At 34.6% G+C, this 24,464-nt stretch overlaps 1 protein-coding gene across 9 annotated transcripts in view; it reads left to right on the forward strand.

Annotated features, from left to right (window-relative positions):
- LOC486036 (ATPase, aminophospholipid transporter, class I, type 8A, member 2-like) overlaps positions 1-24,464 on the forward strand; it is a 182,902-nt gene that overhangs the window by 26,884 nt on the left and 131,554 nt on the right. For 8 of the 9 annotated variants that reach the window (XM_038573428.1, XM_038573426.1, XM_038573427.1 and 5 more), the window contains 6 exons: positions 780-853; positions 7,238-7,307; positions 14,368-14,495; positions 15,558-15,669; positions 19,117-19,273; positions 23,439-23,566. In XM_038573428.1, coding sequence (XP_038429356.1) covers positions 780-853; positions 7,238-7,307; positions 14,368-14,495; positions 15,558-15,669; positions 19,117-19,273; positions 23,439-23,566 — 669 coding nt within the window. The remainder of the gene's footprint in view (positions 1-779; positions 854-7,237; positions 7,308-14,367; positions 14,496-15,557; positions 15,670-19,116; positions 19,274-23,438; positions 23,567-24,464) is intronic. The other variant, XM_038573432.1, reaches the window with a different exon arrangement.

The following is a 24,464-nucleotide window of genomic DNA, read 5'->3' on the forward strand; positions in this document are numbered from 1 at the left end:
AATTTCAATCCTCCCTCCTCCCTCAGCTTTTCTAGCTGCCCAGGAAGGGCCTGTGAATTTTGAGAGTTGTGTCCTCAATAGCTTAGCACAGTGTAAATGCTTAAGGCGTTTGTTCAAGAAAAGCACACAGGAAGGAAGCATCGAAAACTCATACTGCTTTCTTCATGTATTGTTCCTAGTATTTAGATCTCTCTTTCTTACAAGTTAGAATTCACTCATACATTCAGTAAACAAATATTGATTGATTGATTGATTGATTGATTGATTGAGATGGGCTTTTTTTTCTGTTCTACGTGAAGCTCCAGACCAGCAGAGAGAAACCGCACCATTAGGCAAGCAATTACAGTGTGATAGTGTATGAACTGCACATCACTGCAAAAACAGTTGCTTGAATTTCTCAACTTTGGCACTATTTACATTTTGGGTCAGAAAATCATTTGTTGAGGTGGGGGGCTGTCCCTGGCTTCTATCCCCTTGATGCCAATAGCATCATCTCCTAAAACCCCTAAAGTTGTGTCAACTCAAAATGTCTCCAGACATTTCCATCCAGACACTTCCATCCCTGATGGAAGAGCAGGGCAAATAGCTCCTGGTTAAGAACAACTGTGTTAGAGGAATGAATCCCTCAAAGAATAAAATTGTTCTAAAATATCTAGAGTTTCTTAGCATGGTTCCAGAATTTTCAGATCATACTTTTTTCTTAAAAATATTTGATACATTTTGACTCTGTGTTTGCTTTTAAAATTGATGCATCTGTGATTTCTCTCATGGTTTCAAAGGTAATTGTGGGCGATATTGTGAAGGCCTCAAATGGACAGTTCCTTCCTGCAGACATGGTTCTGATTTCTTCCAGGTTGGTTATGATAGTGGGCATTGAAGGAACCTTTTTTTTTTTTAAGATTTATTTACTTATTATTTTGGAGGGGAAGGGGCAGACTGGGAAAGAGAATTTCAAGCAAACTCTGTGCTGAGCATGGAGCCTGACACAAGGCTTGATCTCACGACCCTGAGATCAAAATCTGAGCCAAACCCAAGAGCCACATTCTTAACAGACTGAGCCACCTAGGCACCCCCATTTAAGGAATTCTTATTCTGAATTAGAAATTTTAAGAAAACCAAAGGCCTTCCCTTTCACCCCTTTCTCCATCTCTTTCTATATGATAGACCAGCAAAGTCTTACTGCAAAGTCAAGTTGCAAAACCTTTTACTGTGAAAGGACTGATAGTAAATATTTTCAGCTTTGAGGGCCATGCAAACTCTGTTGTAGCATCAGAAGCAGCCATAGGCAATATGTAAACAAATAGGTGTGGCCGTGTTCCTATAAAACTTTATTTATAAAAAGAGTCAGAACCTCTTTATAGCCTGTGGGCCATAGTTTGCTGACTGCTTTTCTATCCTTTTATTATCTTTTCTTTAATTCCCTGGACATATATTCTTCCATCCTAATTTTTAGATTAATTCCATCCTTTCTGTAATTTTTACAGACATTCAGAAAACTTTAAAATATTTACACTTATTATCATATTTTAATCTCATGCTAATACTGAGATGTTTCTATTCTATCAACAGTGACTCACGCGAGAGTAAGTGATTTTTCAGTACCACCATTTAGTGGGCTCGTGTGAGGCTCAAATTTAAAAACATAGTCTCTGTTCTTTATGTAGAACTATTCATTGGCTGTTTTGGAGGAAACATACAGAGACTCCCTACAATCAGTATTTCCTTCCCATTAGGTCATGTCTGACCACCTCCTCATCTGTTTCTATATTGGGCCCCTTGGAGAGCTCAGCTCTGTCCTCGTGTTCCCTCTAAGGAGAACATAGTTTGGAGCATCTCTAGGTAAGAGTGGCTATAGTTATGAACACAGCTGCATTTGATATGTTGGGTAAAATGTTTCCCTAGATCAAGTCATAATCATCTCAAAGTGATAAAAACATGTTCCTCGCCTTCTAGACACAGATCATCTTGCAGCATGGAGAGATTTATTAGGAAGAGAGATTTGTTCCACAGCCATTATCAAAGCTTCTGGAAAAGCAGAAATACCAATGCTAACTCTTATTCCTACCAGATGTAATTTGTTTTTGCCACCAGTGCTTTAACCTATTGGACAAAAGAGCTTACTGTTATTTCTTAGAAAAAGACTAATAAAATTCTGGTAAGATTAATCAGGGAAGAAAAAAAGGCACAAGTACACAATATGAAAAAATTGAGAAGTTGATATAATTAAAAATGCATCAGAGATTAAAGAGAGGATCTTATGAAAGTTTATAATCATGTTTTAGCATTTAAATAAAATGCATAAATCCATAGAAAAATATAACTTACCAAAAGTTGTTTTAGAAAGGATATGGAACCTGAATGGTCATATAATCATTAAAAATACTATGAAAGTAGTAAAAAAAAAAAAAAAAAACCCACAGAGACTCTCAGGACCAGACATTGTAATCGTAAAATTCTGTCACATGATCAATGTAGAGGAAATACCAATCTTCCAATAAACTGTTCAAAGAGATAGAAAGAAAGAATACTCTCTAGTTAATTTTCTGAGGCTGATATATATAACCTTCATACAAAAAATGAACAAAGATGGGATGATAAAGTAAATTTACAGGTGTGTTTTGTTAATTATAATATAAAAATACTAAAACTTGACAATATTAAAGATGGTAATATGTAATGATCAGATGGGGTTCATCACAGGAATGCAATTTATTTTTATAATGAGTCTGATTCCATTTTTGGATGTTTGCTGACAACTTTTAAGCCTCTCTTCCTCTTCCCCTTCGTGCACGTCTGGGCTGCCTAACAGGAAAGCCTGTGTGCACCCTCCTTTGGCACCTTATAAATAATAACCTTCCCACCATTTTGGTATGTTTGTGGCATTATCAGTTTTGACACTCAAACCAAATCTTGGGTAGGGGCTTGATCCTACTACTGAAGAGTGACCACAGCAGTTTCATTATTAGGAAACCAAATAACGCACTTTAATGCATTTTCATTTTAGTAGATTAAAAGGTAAAAAACATGATTATATCAATAGGAGCATTTCAAAATATGCAACATTCATTTGTGATAAAAACTCCTAGAAAACTACCAATAAAAGGAAACTATTTTAACCCAATCAAAGGAAAAAACTGGTATATATGGAGTAGAATAAAAGAACAAGATTCTCATTATTTGTAGATGATATTATTGTGTACATAACCCCCCCAAATTGTTATAGATAATAAGTTACCAATATATTGCTTAATGATACACACAAATGTAGTAATAAAATTATAAAGAAAAGGAAATAATTATCACAAATATTAATATAGTAGCTATCTCTAGGAGAAAGAGAGGAAAATGCAATTGGGAGGCCTTTCTGGTCAATTTCTTATCTGGCAATATATATAGCAATAAAACAGTATTTTGTTGTTCTCACACTGTAAACATTCTATAAACTTTTGGATGTATGATATATTTCACACAAAAAATAAAATTTAATTTTTTCTATCTTTCAAATTTGTAAGAGATACATATAAAAATTTGCTAAAATTCACTTTCTTTGAAACATTTGTCTTCTGTATTAAAAATATTTTAAAAGCAGGTACCACTTTATTGGCCATAGATATGCATATCTCATGATCAAATTTAGAGACAAAATTTTTTTTAAATAAGGGCTATTGGTCTAATGGAAAAGCTTTATCATTTGGAACAGATCTTTTCTATTTGTATTCTTGGTTCTCACTTCTCTCAGAAAAAAGAATAGTTTGTTTTATGTTTTCCATGTGGGAGTTGTAAAAATAGAAAGATAATAAGACATTTATTAGCAATGGATTTGAAAGGAGAAACACCAATACAATGCTCTAAGCCAGTCAGGGCTTGAACAAAATCATGGTTATATGATTGCTAGACTGAGTACATTAGAGTATTTCAAATTTGAAAGAGGAGTTTCAAGGGGCTTTTAAATGTTTTAATTTTTTAGAATAGCTAATTCACACATGTGTTTCAAGTTTTAAAAGTTAGGAAAAGACATCCAGTGATGTCTCCCTCCCTTCTGTTTCCCTGCCATCAGATACGCAATGCTATTATGTTCCTGTGTATACTTCCAGGGATCTTTTATGTTTATAGACAAATACATCTATATACATCCCCCCCTTGTATTTTGCAAGCTTTATGTTTTCATTTATAAATGTATCTAAAATATCTTCTTTTTTTTTAGTTTTTTTAAGGTGTCAAGGTTATTAATTTGAGATTTTTCTTTTTAACTTTTTAAAATGTAGTCATTTACAGGTATAAATTTAACTCTCATTCACTTCAAAGTATTTTTTTAACTTCCTTTTTGATCTCTCTTTGACCCATTGGTTATTTAGTAGTGTGTTCTTTAAATTCCACTTATTTGGGAATTCCCCAAATTTATTTCCCTATTAATTTCCAACTTCATCCTATTGTGATCTAAGAATGTACTTTGTATGATTTCAACCCTTTAAATTTATTGAGGCTTGTTGTATGGTCTAGCATGTGATCAATCTTGGAGAATATTCAAAGAATGTGTATTTTTTTTCACTGCTTTGAATATGTCATCCTAGTGCCTTCTATCCTCCAAGGTTTGTTTGTTTGTTTCTTTCTTTCTTTCAGATTTATTAATATGAAAGAGAGACAGAGAGAGGGGGAGGGGCAGGGAGAGGGAGAGAGAATCTCAAGCAGACTCTATGCTGAGTGCAAAACCCAATGAAAGGCTAGATCTTATGACCCTGAGTTCATGATCTTAGCCAAAGCCAAGAGTTGGATGCTTAACCGACAGTGCCACCCAGGTGCCCCAATCCTCCAAAGTTTCTGCTGAGAAATGATTTATAGCCTTATTTGGCATCTCTTGAAAGTGGTGAGTAGCTTTCCCCTTGTTACTTTCAAGATTTTCTCTTTGGCTTTAACTTTTAACAGTGTGATTATTATTTGTCTAGGTGTGGTTTCTTTGAGAATATTTTACTTGAAGGCTTATTTTGTTGAGCTTCTTGGATGTATAGATTAATGCTCTTCATCAACTTTGGGAGGTTTTGGAACAGCATTTCTTTAATATTTTTTTCTGTCCCTTAGTTTTCTCCTTTTGGGACTCCCATTATGCATTTGTTGGTATGTTTGTTTGTATTCCACATGTTTCTGAGGCTTTGTTTATTTTTCTTTATTCTTTAAAATTTTTGTTTCTTAGACTGAGTTATCTCAATTGATCTATCTTCAGGTTTGAGTCTTTTTCTGCTTGCTCAAATCTAAGCAATGAATTTTTCACTTCACTTATTTTACTTTTCAACTTAGAATTTTTATTTGGTCTCATTTTTATCATTTTTCTTTCTTTCTTGATAATCTTTATTTGATGGGACATATTCTAATATGTTATTTCTTTCAACATAATTTCTTTTAGCTATTTGAACATATTTAGCATGTCTGATTTACATCTTTGTGTAGTAAGTTCAATGTCTGGTTTTGCTCAGGGACGCTTTCTATTGATTGCTTTTTAATCTGTGTATGGATCATACTTACTTCTCATGGTTTTCATGTCTCGTGGTTTTTTATTGAAAGTGGGACATTTTAAGTAATATAATGTGGCATCTCTGGCAATCAGATTCTTTCTCTTACCTAGGATTTATTTTAAAAAAAAATTTTAAGGGATCCCTGCCCAGTGTGGAGCCCAAAGCAGGCTTGAATTCATGACCTTGAGATGAAGACCTGAGCTGAGATCAAGATTTGGATACCTAACCGACTAAGCCACCCAGTCACCCCACCCAGGATTTATTTGTGTTGCTTCTTAGTACAAATTTTTCTTATAGGCCCTTTGATTAGTCTATTGTTTCCCCTGTTATATATCACCTCAGACACTGCAATATTAAAACACTTTCATGATGTTCTCAACAAATGTTTTCCCCATCCCCGCCACTGTTTACCCAGGATTTTAGCACTGGGTAAACTCTGGGTCAGGTCAAATAAAAACAAGCCCTTCAAGGGGAACCTTTCAGAGATCCATCATATAGGTAAAATAATGACTTTATGGGAGCATACTTTAAAAGAAGTCTTGCTGTTTTATGCTCCCTCATTACCAGGAATGTGGACTATTATATTTAAAGCAGTCAAAAGGAAGAAGTGGAACTTTTTCAAAACCAATATTTGGCTTTTTTTTTTTTTCTTGAGTAAAATCTCCCTGGGTTGATTTAAGTATTTAATTAATTTTCCAAGTTCTAAGAAAGTTGATTCTCATAGTTTTTGTCAGTTATCTCACTGTTTTATAGAAGAGAAAATTTTTAGAAGTTCTTACTTTGTTATATCACTGATATCTTTAATAAAGATATATTTTTATTTTGGAGGTATATGGTCTTATCGGGCAAAATTGATACAGATTGTTTTACTTTAAACTTGATAATCAGTAAGTGAAATACAGTCAAAAGAGTTAAGACTGAAATCAAAACTAAGTAAACTTTAATGACAGTTTTTGTTATTCTTTGTGGCATTTCCCCCCAAAACAATTAATTTTCATGAATGAATTGCATTTGACATGGAGTAGAATCTGGCAAGGCAAATGTTCGTTACTTTAGTGTCTTGACTTCTTAAATGATGAGGTTAGGTAGAAATAGAGAAGCCCAAGTGTAGTGTTTGAGAGCCTCTGCTCTGTCCAGAGTTATCCTAAAGATTTTACCCTCATTATATAAAGACCATAGAGCCTGAGCCATTGGGAACTACAATGGACCTATTTTAGAAAACAACAGAATTTTAGATTTGACCTTAGCTGTGACACTGGTCTGTTCTGAGCTATATAACCTCTTCTGTTCACCCTCAGCCATTTCTCTTTTTGGGATTAAAGGGCTTTGTAGGGGTAGAAAGTTTTCTACATAAGATGAATTTTAGACTTGTAGTATCAGACTGCTAATGTCTCCTGAAAAAGTAATTGTAATTCTTTCAGCTTTATTATTTTTTAAAATATTTTATTTATTTATTAATGAGAGACACAGAAAGAGAGGCAGAGACACAGACAGAGGGAGAAGCAGGCTCTATGCAGGGAGCCCGATGTGGGACTTGATCCTGCAACTGCAGGATCATGCCCTGGGCTGAAGGCAGGTGCTAAACTGCTGAGCCACCCAGGTGTCCCATTCTTTCAGCTTTCAACAGTCCTTTCAGCTGTTGATGTAGGTCTTATTTCATTGTTAACATTATTGGGAAATTAATTTTTAGAGAGATATTAATTCAATGTTATTTGCTTTATCCTCCTTAGTGAACCTCAAGTAACATGCTATGTTGCAACATCTAATCTGGATGGGGAGACAAACCTAAAATTACGGCAGGTAAAGACACTTTTTTTTTTTAAGATTTATTTATTTATCCATAAGAGACACACACAGAGAGAGAGAGAGAGAGAGAGGGAGAGACATAGGCAGAGGGAGAAGCAGGCTCTTCACAGGGAGCTCAATGTGGGACTCAATCCCAGATCCTGAGATCACACCCTGAACTGAAGTCAGATGCTCAACCGCTGAGCCACCCAGGCATCCCAAGACACCTTTTTAAATCCTAATTCTGTGTCTAAGCTCACAATGCCAATTTTTTCCAGGTACCAGTTATTATTTTTCTCATGAAGAAAAGTATTTCTCTGCTGTTGTATAGAGGTAATTCATTCTTACTAATTATTTAGAGGGGTTCTTTTAAAAAGTTAAGTAGGAACTAGGTGATATGTCACTAGTGCAAGAAAAAAAATGTCCTATAAAATTCAGATCATATAAAGGATGACATGCCTTTGTGCATATTATTTTGAGGATATTTTTGTTAATGCTTTGGTGATAAAACAACCGTCATGATAAACATCATAACTAGATTAAAGGGGTATAAATGAGCTCTGAGCATATAACCACTGCTTTTTAAACTATTATTTGCATTTCAGAGTAACTTGTGATTATAAAAGAGATAGTTTTCCAATTAACTTCCTATTAATGGAAAGAGACAATCTTTAAGATAATTGAGTCTGCTTTATCACTTTGCTTCAGCAAGGAAGTCCCTGAATTTACATTTGACTATTTACATGTCTGCTAATCTTTTATGCAAACTTTAACTTGATTTAATGAAAAAAATGAAAAATGAAAGAAACATATTTAGAATTTATTAAAGTAATATATCATCTTTGTAAAAATAATATAAATAATATAGAAACTTTGGCTGTCTGTTAAACTTTATCTCCTCCTTCCAAATCCCATCTTTATTCCCAGTACTAATTATTGTAATAGTTTAGTGGTACCTTCCTGATTTTTAAAAATGCAATTACAGATTTCTGTTTCAGGGGAAATGAAGTTAACATAGTTTCTTTTATTTTTCCTGCTGAGGACAACTAAAGCCTTTGGACATTATATAGAAAGCAAATATGAGAAAACACTGAAAGAGTGGTTGAAGACAACATATTATGGGACCATGGAACCCAGGGAACAACAGAGTGGCGAGTTCCCTGGGTTTTCTTTTTGCCTCGTATATACCAAGCTTAGAACTGAAGAAACCAAAAACCCAGAAAAACCAATGGCACAGACAAAAAACAAAACAAAATAAAACCTCCATTCTTTAGTCAAAGGACCAGAAAAGGGGCAGCCAGCAGGATAGAAGTTTTGAGACAATGACCACTCTACTCCAGCAAAACACCAGAGTATTTGGCCCCACTCCCACCTATGCCAGCAAAAGTTAAGTGTGGAGCCTTAGACCTTCACCCTTACCCAGCTGTAATAAGGCACCCAACTCCCCCACAAGAATGTGTCAGAAAAACCAAGTAGGAAGCCAGTACATTTATGGCATGAGATTCTGGAAGGTGAAGAGAGGGTAGAGCTGAAAAACTACTAGAAGAAACGATGACTAAAACTTCACAAATTTGCCAAAAGACATAAACTACAAATTTAAGAAGCTGAGCAAGCCGAAAAGGATAGACCCAAAGAATCTATACAACTAAAAACTTTTGGAAACAAAGAAAAAATATTTTAAAGCAGTGAGAGAAAAAGGATCCTACCTATAGGGAAAAGACCCCTCATATAGCAGAAAATTTCTCTTTAAAACCCGTGGAGATCAGAAAAAAAATGGCATAACATTTTTAAAATGGTGATAGGGAAGAACTGTCAGCCCAGAATCATGTATCCAGCAAAAATACTTTTCAAGAATGAAGAGAGAATTAATACACTCCCGATCGAAGGAAAAATAACAGAATTTGTTGCTACAAGACTCACTGTAAAAGAATGGCTAAAGGAAGGTTTTGAAACAGAAAGGAAACCATAAAAAAGGAACATAAGGAAGAAGGAAGAAAGAACATGATAAGCAAAAATAAAGCTAAATACAATAAGCTTTTTTTTCCCTCTTGAGTTTTCTAAATTATGTTTGATGGTTGAAGCAAAAATCATAAAATTATCTGATATGGTTCTAAATGTGTGGGAGAAATTTAAGATATATAATGATGAGGGTAAAGAGACAAAAGGAAGCAAGGCTTCTATATTTAAACTTGTAAAATGATGATACAAATAAACTATGAGAAGTTGCTTATTAATAACATAATTCCTGGAGCAACCACTGCAATAGTTATATCAAAGGAACATATTTTAAAACAAATAAACCAAAATGGAATTCTAAAAAATGTTCAAGTAATCCAAAGGAAGGCAGGAAAAAGCAAAAAGCAAAACCAGAAAGGAAAAATAAAAATATCGATAATTATATTGAATATAAATGGTATTAATATGCCATTAAGTATTGAGTTAAAGTATCATCTAATGGGTTAGAAACATGATCCAACTATATGCTATTTATTAAAAAAACATTTTTATTTATAATGGTGTAGTCAGGTTAAAAGTAAAAAAATGGAAAAGATATATCATGTAAAGATTAATTAAAAGAAATCAGGAATAGCTAGATTAATATCAGGTCAAATAAACATCAGAGCAGATGAAATTGCTAGAGACAGAAAGGAACATTTTTTATCATTATACAATGATAAGGGAGTCAATCCACCAATAAGACATAGCAATGCTGATGTGTGTATACATCAAAAAACAGAACTGCAAATATGTGAAGCTAAGAGTGATAGAATTTAAAGGATGAATATACAAATCCACATTTACACTTGGAGACTTCAGCTACCCTCATTAATTGACAGAACAACTGGATTGAACATTGTCAAAGATACAGAACAATGTGCCATTAATCCACAGGATCTGTTGATTTATATTTATATAACATTCAACAATACCCAACAAAAGAAAGACACACAGTCTTTTCAGTGTACAAGGAATATACACCAAGATAGACAATACCTTTGTCATAAAACAAACCTCATAAAATTAAAAAAATTGAAACCATGGAGGACGTGTTCTCCAACCACAATGGAATAAAGCTGGAAATCAGTGATGAAGATAACAGAACCTACAAATGCTAGAGAAAGGTAAATTGAATAGCCCAATAACTACTAAGGAAATTGAATTTATAATTTAAAAACTCCCCCAAAAGAAATCTCAAGACCTACATGGTTTCACTGGAGAATTCTAACAACATACAAAGAAAAATTAACATCAATTATACACAGTCTTCTCCAGAAAACAGAAGAGGAGGGAGCACTTCCCAACTCATTTCATGAAGCTGTTATTTTTACCCTGATACTCAAATCAGACAGAGACTGGAAAAAAAGAAAACAGTCCAATATCCTTTGTGGGAATAAACACTCAGACTCTTTAAAAATATTAGTAAGTAGAATTCAGCAATATATGGAAAGAATTATAAAGGTTAATTCCATGTAGTCACGGCTTGTTTAATAATTGAAAATCAATTCATGTAATCCACCATTTTAGGCTAAAGAAGAAAAATCACATAATAATATCAATACATGCAGGAAAAGCATCTGACAAAATTCAGTGTCAATTCATGATAAAAACTTAGAGAATGTAGAAATAAAGGAGAATATTCTCTACTTGGTAAAGAACATCTACAAAAAAACTTAAAGCTAATATTAAAAATAAGTGGTAAAATATAAGTGGTAGAGACTAAATGCATCCCCCCGGATGGGAAACAGGCAAGGATATCTGCTCTCACTACTTTTGTTCACATAGCATTGGAAGAGGTAGGAAGTACAATAAGAAGAAAACAGGCCTACAGATTGGAAGGGAAGTAATAAAACTGTCTATTTGATTTGACATAGTTGTCTACATAGGAAAGTTGTTTACTTAGATTCCTGAGAGATCTAAAATAAAATGAAATAATGTGTTTTTGGCAAGGATGCAGGATACCAGATAAACATACAAAAACCACTTTATTTCTTATAGTGGCAATAAACATGTGGACCCTGAAATTAGAAATACAGGGTCAGGGCGCATGGGTGGCTCAGCTGGTTAAGCATCTGCCTTCCGCTCAGGTCGAGATCCCAGGGTCCTGGGGTTGAGCCCCTGACTCCCTGCTCAGTGGGGAATCTGCCTCCCTCTCTCCCTGCCCCTCCCCGACTCATTCTCTCTCAAATAAGTAAATACAATCTTGAAAATATAGTTTCATTTATAAGTGCTCAAAATATAAATTAGATATAAATCTAACAATACTGACAGGACCTGAATGCCAAAAATTTCATTACAATGTTGATGAGAGAAATGAAAGAAGATCTAGATAAATGGAGAGATAAACAGTGTTCATGGATTGAAAGACTCAACACAGTAAGGATGTTAATTCTCCCCAAATTGACATATAGGTTTAATGCAGCTCCTATGAAAATACCAGCAAGACTTTTTGTAGAGACAGATAAATTTATCCTAAAATATGTACATAAAGGCAAAAAAACTTTAGCTAAAACAACTTTGAAAGAGCAGCATAAAATGGAAGGACTAACTCTATCTGACTTCAAGACATTCTGTGACTACAGTAATCAAGAGTGTATAGTTTTGGTAAAAGGATGGTCACATAGCTCAAAGCCACAGATAGAAAACCCAGAAACAAATCTACACAAATGTGCCCAAATGATTTTGTCAAAAGAGGAAAAGCAGTTCACTGGAGAAAAGATCATCCTTTCAACAAATGGTGCTGGAGTAATTGTACATTCATAGGCAAAATAAATAAACTGTTGACCTAAGTCTCATACTTTATATAAAAGCTAAATAATAATTTATCATGACTTAAATATAAAATATAAAACTTTTAGGAAAAAAAATTGGAAAAAAAAATCTTCAGAATTTAGAGTAAGTAGGCCAAGATTTCTCAAAATCGATACTAAAAATATGGTCCAGAAAAGGAAAAATTGAGAAGTTGGACCTTATCAAAATGAAAGGCTTTCACTTTTGAAGAGGATGAAAAGACAAGCTGAAAACTGGGAGAAAATATTTGCAAACCACATGTTTGACAAAGGACTGGTATCTGGAATATGTAAAGAACTCTCCAACTCTACAGAAAAAAAAAAAAAAAAGGCCAAACAAAACAATTCAATTAGAAATTGAGCACAAGCGATATTTCATAGAACAGGGTATAAAAATGGCAAATAAGCACACGAAGACATTTTCTACATCATTAGCCATTTGGGAAATGCAAATTAAAATCAAAGTGAAATGTCACTACACACCTATCAGAATGGCCAAAGTTGAAAATAGTTCCAACACTGAATGTAGGTAAGGATGTGGAGAAACTGAATCATTCAAACACTATGGGTTTGAATATAAATATATATTTATATTCAATATATAAATGACATATATATAATACGGGAATATAAATGACACAGCCACTTGGGGAAACATTTTGGCAGTTTTGTGTAAAATTAAACATGCAACTATCATATAACCTGTAATTGTACTATCCCAGAGAGATGAAAACCTAGGTTCACGTGACAACAATAAACATGCAAATGTTCATAGCAGCTTTCCTAGAGGACACTCTAGTGGGTGAATGTTTAACTGTGATACATCTACTTATTTTTGTTTATTGATCTTGAAGCCAACCACCTTCCATTCTATTACACATGTTTATGATTTTTAAGTCAAGGAGATAGGATTTTTTTGGGTAAAAGAATCCCCCCTATCTTTTGACATTACCCAGAAATTCCTGAGCAGTTGCAGATATTTGGTGATAGAACCTAGTCTCTTCTTGATCCTAACGAACATGGAAATGCTTTAACATTTTATAGCTAAGTGTGAATAGTTGCTTTTTGTTTGCTTTTTATCAAATTTGTGAAGTTTTGCTAAGAGTTTTATTTTTCCAGAATACATCTTACGCCTTTTACTAATTTTTTCAGCCTCTACCGACGTAATAATGCTTTTTCTTTTTAAATTCATTAATATATCACTTGAACATCTGTTTTTGAGCTTACTGGCAATACAAATTTTCTTTAGGAAGTACTTGTTCATGTGGTTTGTTCACTTATATATTGAGATATTTGTAATTTTTATTGGTTTATATAATTTCTTTACATATTTTTCATACCAATTCTTTGTCAGTTATATGTGTTACAAACGTCTAGAAGACACTTACCCAGTTGGTAACTTGCTCTTATGTTTTCTTTAAGGCATCTTTTGATTAACAGAAGTTCATCCCAGACTGTTTCAATGTTGGTTTCTGAGCATCGAAACCTCTAAGACATTGTTTGCATGCCTGAGAATATTTGCATTATATATTCGCCTTTGTTTGATATTTGGGAAGATATAACATTTAAATTTAAAGGGTCTTTTATTTAGATAATTAAAAATAAAAATTCACTGTCTTCCTGTATCTCATATTGCTGTTAAAAAGACTGATGACAATTTGATTCTTGTTTTCCCAAAGATGATCTACTTTTTCTCTCTGGAAAGTTGGGATCATCTTATTGCAATGAGAAATTCCTTAGGTCAGTGTTTCTCCAAGTGATCCCTGGACCAGCAGCATCACCATCCTTTTGGAAATGTGAATTCTAGTGCCCTGCCCCAGACCTACTGAATAAAAACCTTGGGTGTACATCTCAGCAATCTGTATTTTAACAAGACTTCCAGGTGAATCTGATGCATGCAAAAATCTGGAATCGCTATTCTAGATCCTTGCTGCTCTTAGCGTGGTCCAGAGTTCAGCATCATCAACTAAAGGCATAAATGTATCAAATGTGATATGATGTTTGGTTATAGTGACTTCACTTTCAAAAGTGTTATTTTCATACAGAGGTGATGAAAACTTAACTTTTCTACTCCTTTCAACCTTATTAAAGTTATTTGCAAAATTCTGGTATGGCAGTTTTCTAACAAAGTTTATGTTAAAGTTTGATATACATTATTTATTATCTGTTAAGTGCAATACATTTTTAGATCCTGATTTTCATAATTTTATTTTATTAACTACTAGAGACATTGAAATTTGCCATTAAATTTTTATTTTCATTTTTTTAACTTTGACTTTATTTTACAGGCTTTGTTAGAAACAGCTCAAATGCAAACAGAAAGGCAATTGTCAAGCCTATCTGGAAAAATAGAATGTGAAGGACCTAATCGTCATTTCAATACCTTCATTGGAACCTTGTATCTAAATGATGAAAGGTATCATCTTTCTCTCCTCAAACATTTTATTTTAAGATTTTATTTATTTATTCATGAGAGACACACACACACAGAGAGAGAGAGAGAGAGGTAGAGACACAGGCAGAGGGAGAAGCAGGCTCCATGCAGGGAGTCCGACATGGGACTCGATCCTGGGCCCCCAGGATCAGGCCCTGGGCTGAAGGTGGTGCTAAACCACTGAACCACTCAGGCTGCCCCAAACATTTTTTTTTTAATGGAACAGAAAATATGGAAGTTTTTGTTCTCTTGGTTGGTAACATTCTAAACCTTTATACTTTTTCATTTTTTTTTTACTTGAGGCATCAGTATATTGATATAAAAAGAAAAAAAAGGAGTTCTTAAGTGGAAGAGGAAAATGTATGGCATTTTCTTAATCAGTGTACCTGCAAATGGAAGGGCTTGAGAAGTCTGGTCCAAGTTCCTTTTGTATACAAGCACTTAGCACATCTCTTGGGGTCAATTAGTGGGAAGAATAAGGTTTTGAAAGTCATCTAAGAAGAGAACCCACTAAGGATTCAGTTTGACAATGATGAAGGATTTTTCCTAATTTCTGCTCCACTTCTACTTAGCTTCCACCTAAGACTTTTATAGAAACATCTTTTATATAATGAGTCAGCCTGTGCGGGAGCAGAGGAGGACAGGTAAATATGGCAGACTGAGCTTGTTTTGTGTGCTCTGAATGACCACGTGTAATCTTTTCTATAGGTTACCAAGTTGGCACACAGGTGTTTATTCTTCTTCTTACTTGACAATAAGTTTTGTAGTCTCTCTAGGTATAAGAGATATTTTCTTTCTCAAATTTTAATCGACATAACTTTGGGTTAGTGAGAAATGGATGATAACACAATTTTTTCCATCCTCTTTTATAAGGAGGTACTTTCTATGAAAACACATTTGTTTTATTGCTACTTCCCCTTACAGTTGGACTTGACAAAAGGAAATATATATAAGATGAAAGCTTAGGCTTGCTATGCATTGTGAAAAAAAAAAAAGGAAAAAAACTATTTTTGGTAATTTATAAATGTTCTTCTTTATTTTTAGCCCTGTTCCAATTGGGCCTGATCAGGTCTTGCTAAGAGGTACACAACTTAAAAATACTCAGTGGGTCCTTGGCATAGTTGTTTACACTGGATTTGAAACCAAATTCATGCAGGTAAAATAATTTGTGATGACAGTATTACCTCTACATTTTTTCTTTTTTCATGAAGTGAGGGGTTTAGCATTTATCTCTTAAATTTAGGAAGCTTATTTCTGTTTACTAACCTGAAGTTTGAAGGGAGATCCATATTTCATTTCAGTCTATATGCCTCCCATTTGTGATAAGATTATTTTGGCCAAAATGACATTAGAAGTTCTGTGTAAATTCTTAACACATGGCCATCCTCTCAATGTCTTAGTGGCGGTGCGTTAGGGAGGGAGGGAGGAGGGAGGGAGAGGGAGGGAGGGAGGGATGGGGGAGGGTAGGAAGGAATGAGGAGTCACGAAAAGCCTTACATACTTCATATGCTATGGAGTTCGGCCGTCTTTTTCTTCTTTCTTCTTTCGTTCTTTATGTCTTTCTTCTTCTTCTTTTTGTTTTCTTTCTTTTTTCTTTATTCTTCTTTCTTTCTTTCTTTCTTTCTTTTTCTTTCTTTTTCTCTCTCTCTCTCTTTCTTTCTTTTTTATTGCATAATGAACAAATATTTAATAATATGTATATAGACACATAAATGTATGGAAAACATTTTGTGTTGGCAAAAATAGTATCATCAATCTGTACAGAATATTATGTGAATTGCTATTGAAGACTTAAAATTACATTCTATATAAACATGTGGAGGGACACCTGGGTGGCTCAGTTGGTTGAGCTTCTGACTCTTGATTTTGGTTCAGGTCATGATCACAGGGTAGTAGGATCGAGCTCCACACCTGGCTTCATTCTCAGAGCAGAGTTTGCTTGAGATTCTCTCTCTCTATCCCTTTGCCCCTCTCCCTGCTCATGTGCATGCATGCACTCTCTCTCTTCCTCTCTCTCTCTGAAATCAATAATCAACCAATCTTTAATGTTGGAAATGACATAGGTACATTAAAAAGTCTAGGGGAGAGAAACTATTATAAATATCGCTGCAGTGAACATGGATAGCTGCTTTTTTTAATACAAGATATATCTCTAGCATTGACAGTATTGAAAATAAAAAAGGCAGCATATTTTTTTCAAGTTTTTATTTAAAGTCCCGTTAGGGAGAGATGGGTGAGGGGATGGATTAAATAGATGATGGGGATTAAAGAGTGTACTTGTTGTGATGTATTCCAGGTGTTGTATGGAAGTGTTGAATCACTAAATTGTGTGCCTAAAAATCAATCATTGTGTTTCAAGAATCCCTTAAGACAACTTTGTTTTGGAGTAGGAACTTTTTTGCATGTTTATTGTTAATGAGAAGTAACTTGACAATAAGTCTACCCATTATGCCATCCACTAAAATAAAACATTTGGTTTGGACTGTTCATTCTACAAATATCTCTTTAGTACCTATATAATGCCAGACACTGTACTAAGAACTTGGGGGTATAGTTGGCTCAAGGGCACTTGCCTGCCCTTGAGTTACTTGCAGTGTGTGAAGAAAGATAGTCAAGATAATAATAGCAAGAGGTCACTCAGGAGGGGTAAGTATAAGATGCTCTGTGTCTACATAGGAGCTCCATCTGACCTGATGTTGAGGCTCTTGTGGGGAAGTAACATGTAAAGCAAGACCTGAAGGCTGAATAGAATACATGGAAGTGTCAAGGGCATGGTGAGGTTCAGAAAAAAAAGGGAGGCAGATAGGAGAGCAGTAGACCAAGAATTGGCATGTATCCAATTGAGGAATGCAATTTAGTGTGACTGTCTTGTAAATGGCAGAGAAAAAGGTATGGAATGGTGACAGACTAGTCTGGGAAAAGTTGGGGAGCTGCATGACTGAGGACCTGGATACATTTTCTTGCAAAACTATGACCAGTCAGTGACATCCCACTCTGTTTGCTTCCTGATTTCTTGTCTCACTTTTCTTTTTCCTCCATTCTTCCTGCCCTGGATTGTACCCCACAATGATGCATTAACATGTACATTTTCCTTGTCCTCTGTATACTGAGAACCCCAGACTAAGAAATGATATAAACACTATCTACAAACAGAAGTTTGTATTTGGACAGGGAACCAAGGGCAACATAGAACCCACATAATCATGACCCATGATTCAGTTGTAAAATGGACAACCCTCCAACAGTACACTTCAAATTATTATGCTGTATTACTTAATTGTACACCTGGTTATACAACATTGCATCTTAGGTTTCAATGTCCTCCTGTTAATTTAAGAAGACCGCTCCATTATCCTCCCAGTGTGGCTTGTCTGTGCTGCAGCTCGTGAGAAAGTGCATCCTTCTCTAACACATTATTCTATGGGTGTAAATCATTGCAAATGTGTATTATACATGTTGATTGTGTCATTTCAGAATAGCGGAAATCTCAAAGAGGGCTTTTTCATGACTTTAGGAAAGAAAGAACTAGTAAATGTCAATATTTCCTTACTGAAAGATTTTAAGTAGAACCCACTTAGCTGGAATCTGTTCTATATTGTGTAACATTTGAAGACATTACTTATATAGGTTAACAAAAGAGGAGGAATGACATGATTGCTTTGGAGATGATATACATAAGTATATATATTTTAAATTATGTGCACACACATGCACAGACATTCACTAATAATATGCTTAATGAAGTTAAACCTAGGATCATAAAAATCTTATTCCTATGCTTTGTAAAAAAAAGTTGAGTAATTTAGATTACTAACTCATATTTTCATAGCTTGTAGATTTTGAAGATTTATGCTTCTACCTTAAAAAAATGTAGAAATGGCAAACAATCTGGCAAAGTGCGTTTGAAAAGTTAAATATCTCTTTATCTGTATATATCTATATGCTTGCCAATTATGTGTTATATATTAAAAAACTAAATGTACATTTATTTGCCAACATTTCAGTAGACTTCTACAGGCAGTTATCAGGAATTTATGGGCAAACTTGAAATGGTAATAGAAAATTATTATTTGAAACCCTCAATGCAGCCCTAACCCAAAGCTTTGGTTTCCCTAAAATATGCGTGTGTCAGAGCAATTATTGTACTGGTAAAATCTCGAATATTTTGAAAGGTATCTTTCTATGCTTTTTAAACCAGAAATAATTCAAAAACTATAAATACCAAAGCCAATAAATTAGTACTGTCTTTTTTTTTTTTTTTTTTTTTGGTGGGGGGGTTCTGTACCAAAGATCACCTAGACTGTCTGATTTAATACATTTGATTTTTTTTTTTTATATCCTAGAACTCTCAGTTGATAGATTGCTTGCATGAATATGTTCTTTGTGAATTAGTAACAGATGCTTTAAGGACTGAATGTGGAGAAGCCATGTCATTCAACGCTGTGGCACACTTTTAGTCGTGGCAGTTATTTGGCAAAATATATGTTCTCCTTTTCACCTGTTGGGATTTTTTACTTCTTCCTGCCACCAAAATATTCATGCATGATAATTCCTCTGATGGCTTTTCATTCTCTTTGGTGCATGTGCATGTGTTATTTTGCAGAATTCTATCAAATCGCCTCTCAAGAAATCACGTGTTGAGAAGGTGACCAATGTGCAGATCCTGGTGTTGTTCGTGCTGCTTCTGGCCATGTCCCTGGTGAGCTGCGTGGGAGCCATACTCTGGAATGTAGAAGGCACTTGGTACTTCGGGACAAAAGGTAAGTGTCTGGGGGTGGTAAGGAGCTACCATTTGGGGAGTTGTAATGCTTCTAAAATGACTTTAAACACTTGTTTCCATGTTTTTATTTGAAAGGGAAGGCCCTTGTTTTAACTGGTGGTGGTTTTTTGTTGTTATTGTTGTTGTTATTGTTATTGTTTGTTTTCTGAGATGCTGAGGATTAATGAATTTAGAAACCGAGTGTTTCCTTCTTGACATTGTTCTGCCAGTTCCACATAATCTTGGCTTTCCAGAATAAAGGAGAGGGAGGATACAGGCAGAGGAAAGAGATGGGAGCCAGACAGACAAGGCCCACTTCTTCATCAACAGGAGAACTTGGACAAAGCTTTTTATTTCTTTGAGCTTGGCTTCCCTCATTCGAAAATGGGGATAATACCCACCTCACTGGGTTAGTACAGTGCTCTGCATACAATGAATGATGCCAAGAAAATGAGGACAAGGGGCCCCACAGGGGATTCAGTGGTTAAATTGACCAGAAGGTCAGCAAAAGACTTAAAGGTAAACTGATACTTGGCATTCAAAGTTGTCTTTTTTTTTTTTTTTTTCCACTTCTGTCTTTCCATGTTTTCAGAATTAACCATCATGCATCTTTCTGCCTTTTCTCATCTATCAACTGGAGATTTTATTGTTCTAACTTCCCTTGAGAGGATCTGTCTGGGAGCATCTTAAAAATAAAGAAGCTAAGATAAATACTTTGTAGGTTGGATAAAAAAAATAAAAGATTCATTCTTATGCAGTTTGGGTTTCTAAATGGTACCTGTTCAGTTTCTATCTCAAGCTTTTAGATTTTCAGTGATTCCAAAAAAGTAATCTCAATTTAAATATGCTTATTTAATTTGCCCTAGCCCAGGGCTGTGAATATTATCTTATTTAGAAACAGATATAAATTCTTACAAAAGTCTTACAAAAATAAAGTTTTATTGAAACACAGCCATACTGATATTTTGATGTCGATAAAATGTGTCAAGTTCTGCATACCCTACAAATGACCTGTACTTACCTTCTGATCAGACTTCTTGAAAGAAGACACAACCCTCACTGTTTCTATTTTCTTACATCCTGGTCACTCTTGTGTCCATTTCCATCTGCAAGCCACTTCAATCAGTCTACCGGAATTGTGGCTCAAGGGTAGGAATCAATTTGTAATTGCCAAACCCAATGGTCATTTTTTAAGTGGAATCCATTTGGACCTACGCCACCGTCTTTTTTTTTTAAAAAAAAAAAAACCACTCTTCTCTATTTGATTCGTAGAAACATTGATCCACCTTTTAAATACTAGTGCTTTTCAGGATCCTAGGTTAACCAAGAATGTCTCAACTTGGGTCCATAAATCTTGAGAATTTTGTGAAAATTTCATTCATTTATGTATGTTTGCATTGTTTTTTTCCTGCAGAAGGACCTTCACCAGCTTCTTAGGGATTATCTTGTCCAACTAGATCCTTCTAACAGAGCTCACTCGCTCTAATAATCTCAACTGCCATCCATCAGTTGATGTCTTCTACCTGTTTGCCTCCAGCTCAGATCACTCTATGAATTACTAACTTATTGTTTCCTGGATATTGCTTTCCAGGTATCATGTAGACTTCTTAACTCAGCATGTACAAAACTAAATTCATCTTTTTCCCCCCAAACCAGTGTCTATTTTCAGTATTCTCTATGTAAATTGTAGGTACTGCTATCCAACCATCATCCAAGCTGAAACATAAAGGTCACTCTTACCCCTCCTTCTCAGCTTCCTCCTCTTTTCTCCACTCATACCCCCGTGGTCTTCATCATCCAATCAGTCCCAAAGTCTTGTTCATTTCATCTTTTCAATATTTTCTCTGTGTGCACCCTCTTTTTCATCCCTGGACTACTGCTACAATTCTCCAACTGGTTTTCCAGCCCTCAGTCAAATTCCACTCAAATTCATTCTTCATACAGTTTCTAGAAAGATGTAGATAAAAAGTAGTTAAGAATACATGCAGTAGCTTCAGTGTATCCTATTGTCTATAATGGCTTGGTAGACTACTGCCTGATGCCCCACTGCTTGCTTTTGTAAATAAAGTTTTATTGGAACATGGCTGTACTTATTCATTTATGTATTATCTGTGATTGCTTTTAACGCTACAATAGCAAGGTTGAGTAGTTAAAAACAGAGACTGTATGTCCTGAAAAACCTAAAATATTTACACTCTGGCTGTAGATTCCTGGCCTACAGGGTCAAGATAAATCTACATAGCATGGCACTCAGGACTTTTATAACCTGGTCCTAACTCTATCACCTGATATCCTACCACCCCTTCCTGAATACTTAGTCTCTATTCACAGAAGACTAACTTTTGTTCTCTTTCATGATCCTTCCATCTACCAGTTGCTTCAGCATCTCTACGCCTTTTATCATGTGTTCCTTCCTTCTGCCTCAAAAGTGTCTCTGGTCCCTTCTTGACTGGATACCTGTCATTTCTCATTTCAGTCCAAGATGAGATATTACCTTCTCCTGTAGCATTTCCCATATCTTATCTTTCTCTCTTAATTTAATTAGGAACCCTCTTGGCTTCTGTAATATCCTTAATAGATATCATTCCATTTCCATGTTTTATTATTATTGCTTGTGTCTCCTGCCCCCAGCTAGATTGTGAATTTTTGAAGACAGGAAGCATTGTAATCTTTAACTCCAAGAACAGTGCCGTTTCATAATAGAAACTCAGTAATTTTTTGGCTAAAATAAATAATTTTATATTTAGAAGCAGAACTGTATAGTTTTCTAGTCCAGTCCCTTGTTTTGTGAAAGTAAAATAGACTCTGTATTTTTACCAAAAAGTATAGAGGAACTTAGTGGTTTGTTTGGAATGAGAACCCGTAATTGGCTCTGGACTATATTTCTCTACCCAGGATATTCTAATCCAAAAGAAGAAAATGGTATTGGGTAACTAAAGTATAACCTTATTTTCAGTAATTAATAAAATGTAGGAAAGCACTAAAGATCTCCTGTCTGCTTCTCTGTCTCATGACTGTTTATTATTAAAACAGTCATAATAATATCTGCCTCTAGTATGCCTAGAAGAATAATTCATGATCTTAAAATTATACAGTAAGTATAAAAGTATAATCATGGCAAGTAAGGGAAAGCTAGAAAACTCACAGTGATAACAATTTGAATAGAAATTGTAGTGAATTAAATTCGACTTTTAAATTGATGGAATTTAGAAATCTGTATTTAACTACTGTTGTTCTAAATCACAAGTGTGCCCCCTTTTTAGGAAAAATGAATATAAAATTTTAACTTAAATTATTACTTAATTTTGTCCCCATATGTACACATTTGTGTTTAATTAATTAACTTTTACAAATCAATTTGTGTTTTTATAACTGGAATCTTTTCAGTTATTACTCCTTCTCCCATAACTCAACATATAAATTTAATATTTACGATTGAGATGTAAGTTTTCAGAATGACATATATAAAGCAGTAGGTATATGTCCCCTGAATACCTTCTAGGTATTTTTCAGTAAATTTCTGTGAAGTTAGAATGAATTTTTATTGAAAAACTACTCTCTCAAACATATTTATCTCTTTAAAATCCAACCTTAATGAAGAGCTTTTATCACTAGGTTTTACAAAGTATATTCTTTTTTTTTTTTTTCTTTTCCTTTTGGTTTCATTTTCCTTCATTCCCTGAGTTTTCAAAATCATTAATTATTTCTGTCTTCAAGCTACATAGTTCCAGCTAAATAAAAGATCTTCATAATTCTCTTCACTTCATTGTCTCCATTTAACAAACTCCCTTCTTCAAAACTTTGCTGTGCCCTCTCTCTTGGCCCTCCACTTTGTGTTATTGTTGCTACTCTCCATGTTCAAGGCTATTGTGGAATTCATTGTGCCGTAATTATTGACTCATCTTACTTTCTCAAGCTGCATCCAGTGCTCCTTGAGGGCAGGGTCTACTCTTATTAGATCTTGTATGTTGATACGTGTCAAACATCCTTTACATAGTTGGTGCTTAACTGATACTTTAAAAACCATTTTGATGTATCCATTTAATTACGCTTCTAATAATTTTCATGGAGAAATTTTCACAATTTTAAAAAGTAATAATGCAAACAAAGATGAATAAAGATATTGCCTGAAGCTGTGACATGTTTCCTCTGATCTTCTCCCACAGATTACAGCTCCCACAGCTTAGGGTTTGACTTATTGGTGTTCATCATCCTATACCACAATCTCATTCCCATTAGTCTACTGGTCACTCTGGAAATTGTGAAATATGTTCAGGCCATGTTTATAAACTGGGTGAGTATTGAAATCGGAAAGTTTAACAAACAGTTCTCTCTTGTTGGTCTGTGGCTTCGGTTTTAAAAATCAGTATAATCTTACCACGATGCTAGTCCTTGGGACAGTTGTGCTTTTGACAGGAAAGCCAAACATTGGCGTCAGCCTAACTCAGCCATGCCTTGTACCTCTCTCTGTCACTCTTGAAGACACCATTTTTTAAAATATATTTTTCTAGCTGAGAGGAAAGATTTAAGAACTAGTGGCTTAGCAGCAACTGTAAAGAGATAGCTCCTTAAAATTTAAGATACTCTAGAGGAGGAGGGTCCAGTAGACTTATAATAGATTTATTTATCTTGGCAAGAGTGACAGAAACAGCTATTCCAGAATCATTTCAAATTAAGGAAAAGATTTCTTAAGTGAAAACCATGCATTCACTTAATACTTAGTAACATGTGACTGAATTTTCCAATTTGAATGTATGTTTGCAATTTTGTTATATTTTAAAAGACTTTTCTTGGAAATAAAATTTTTCTAGATGTCTCATTAAAATGATCTCCATATGTCAATGAATTACCATCACTTGAAGGGTACTGTTATTTTTAACAACCGCAAAATGAGACAGAGTGCTTTTAAGTGTATTCTCATTCAATTTTCACGGTAGTGCTATGAGATCTGTGCTATTGCTCTGATTTTGTAGATGTAGTAGCTGCAAATCACACTCAGGATCCCACAGAGTATCTGAGTTAGAGCCAGGATTTGGAAGCCAAGTCTTCTAATACCAAACCAACAACATACTGACATTTGTTTTTACATAGCATTGTCTCTCTGAATTAGCTCTGCCAGTGTATATGAGAAACTAGCACCCAAGACTCTCTAGGTATTCTAGACTTGCCATTTTGAATTTTCTTGTGTCAGT

This window comes from Canis lupus, chromosome 25, assembly GCF_011100685.1.
Source record: "Canis lupus familiaris isolate Mischka breed German Shepherd chromosome 25, alternate assembly UU_Cfam_GSD_1.0, whole genome shotgun sequence".
NCBI lineage: Eukaryota > Metazoa > Chordata > Mammalia > Carnivora > Canidae > Canis > Canis lupus.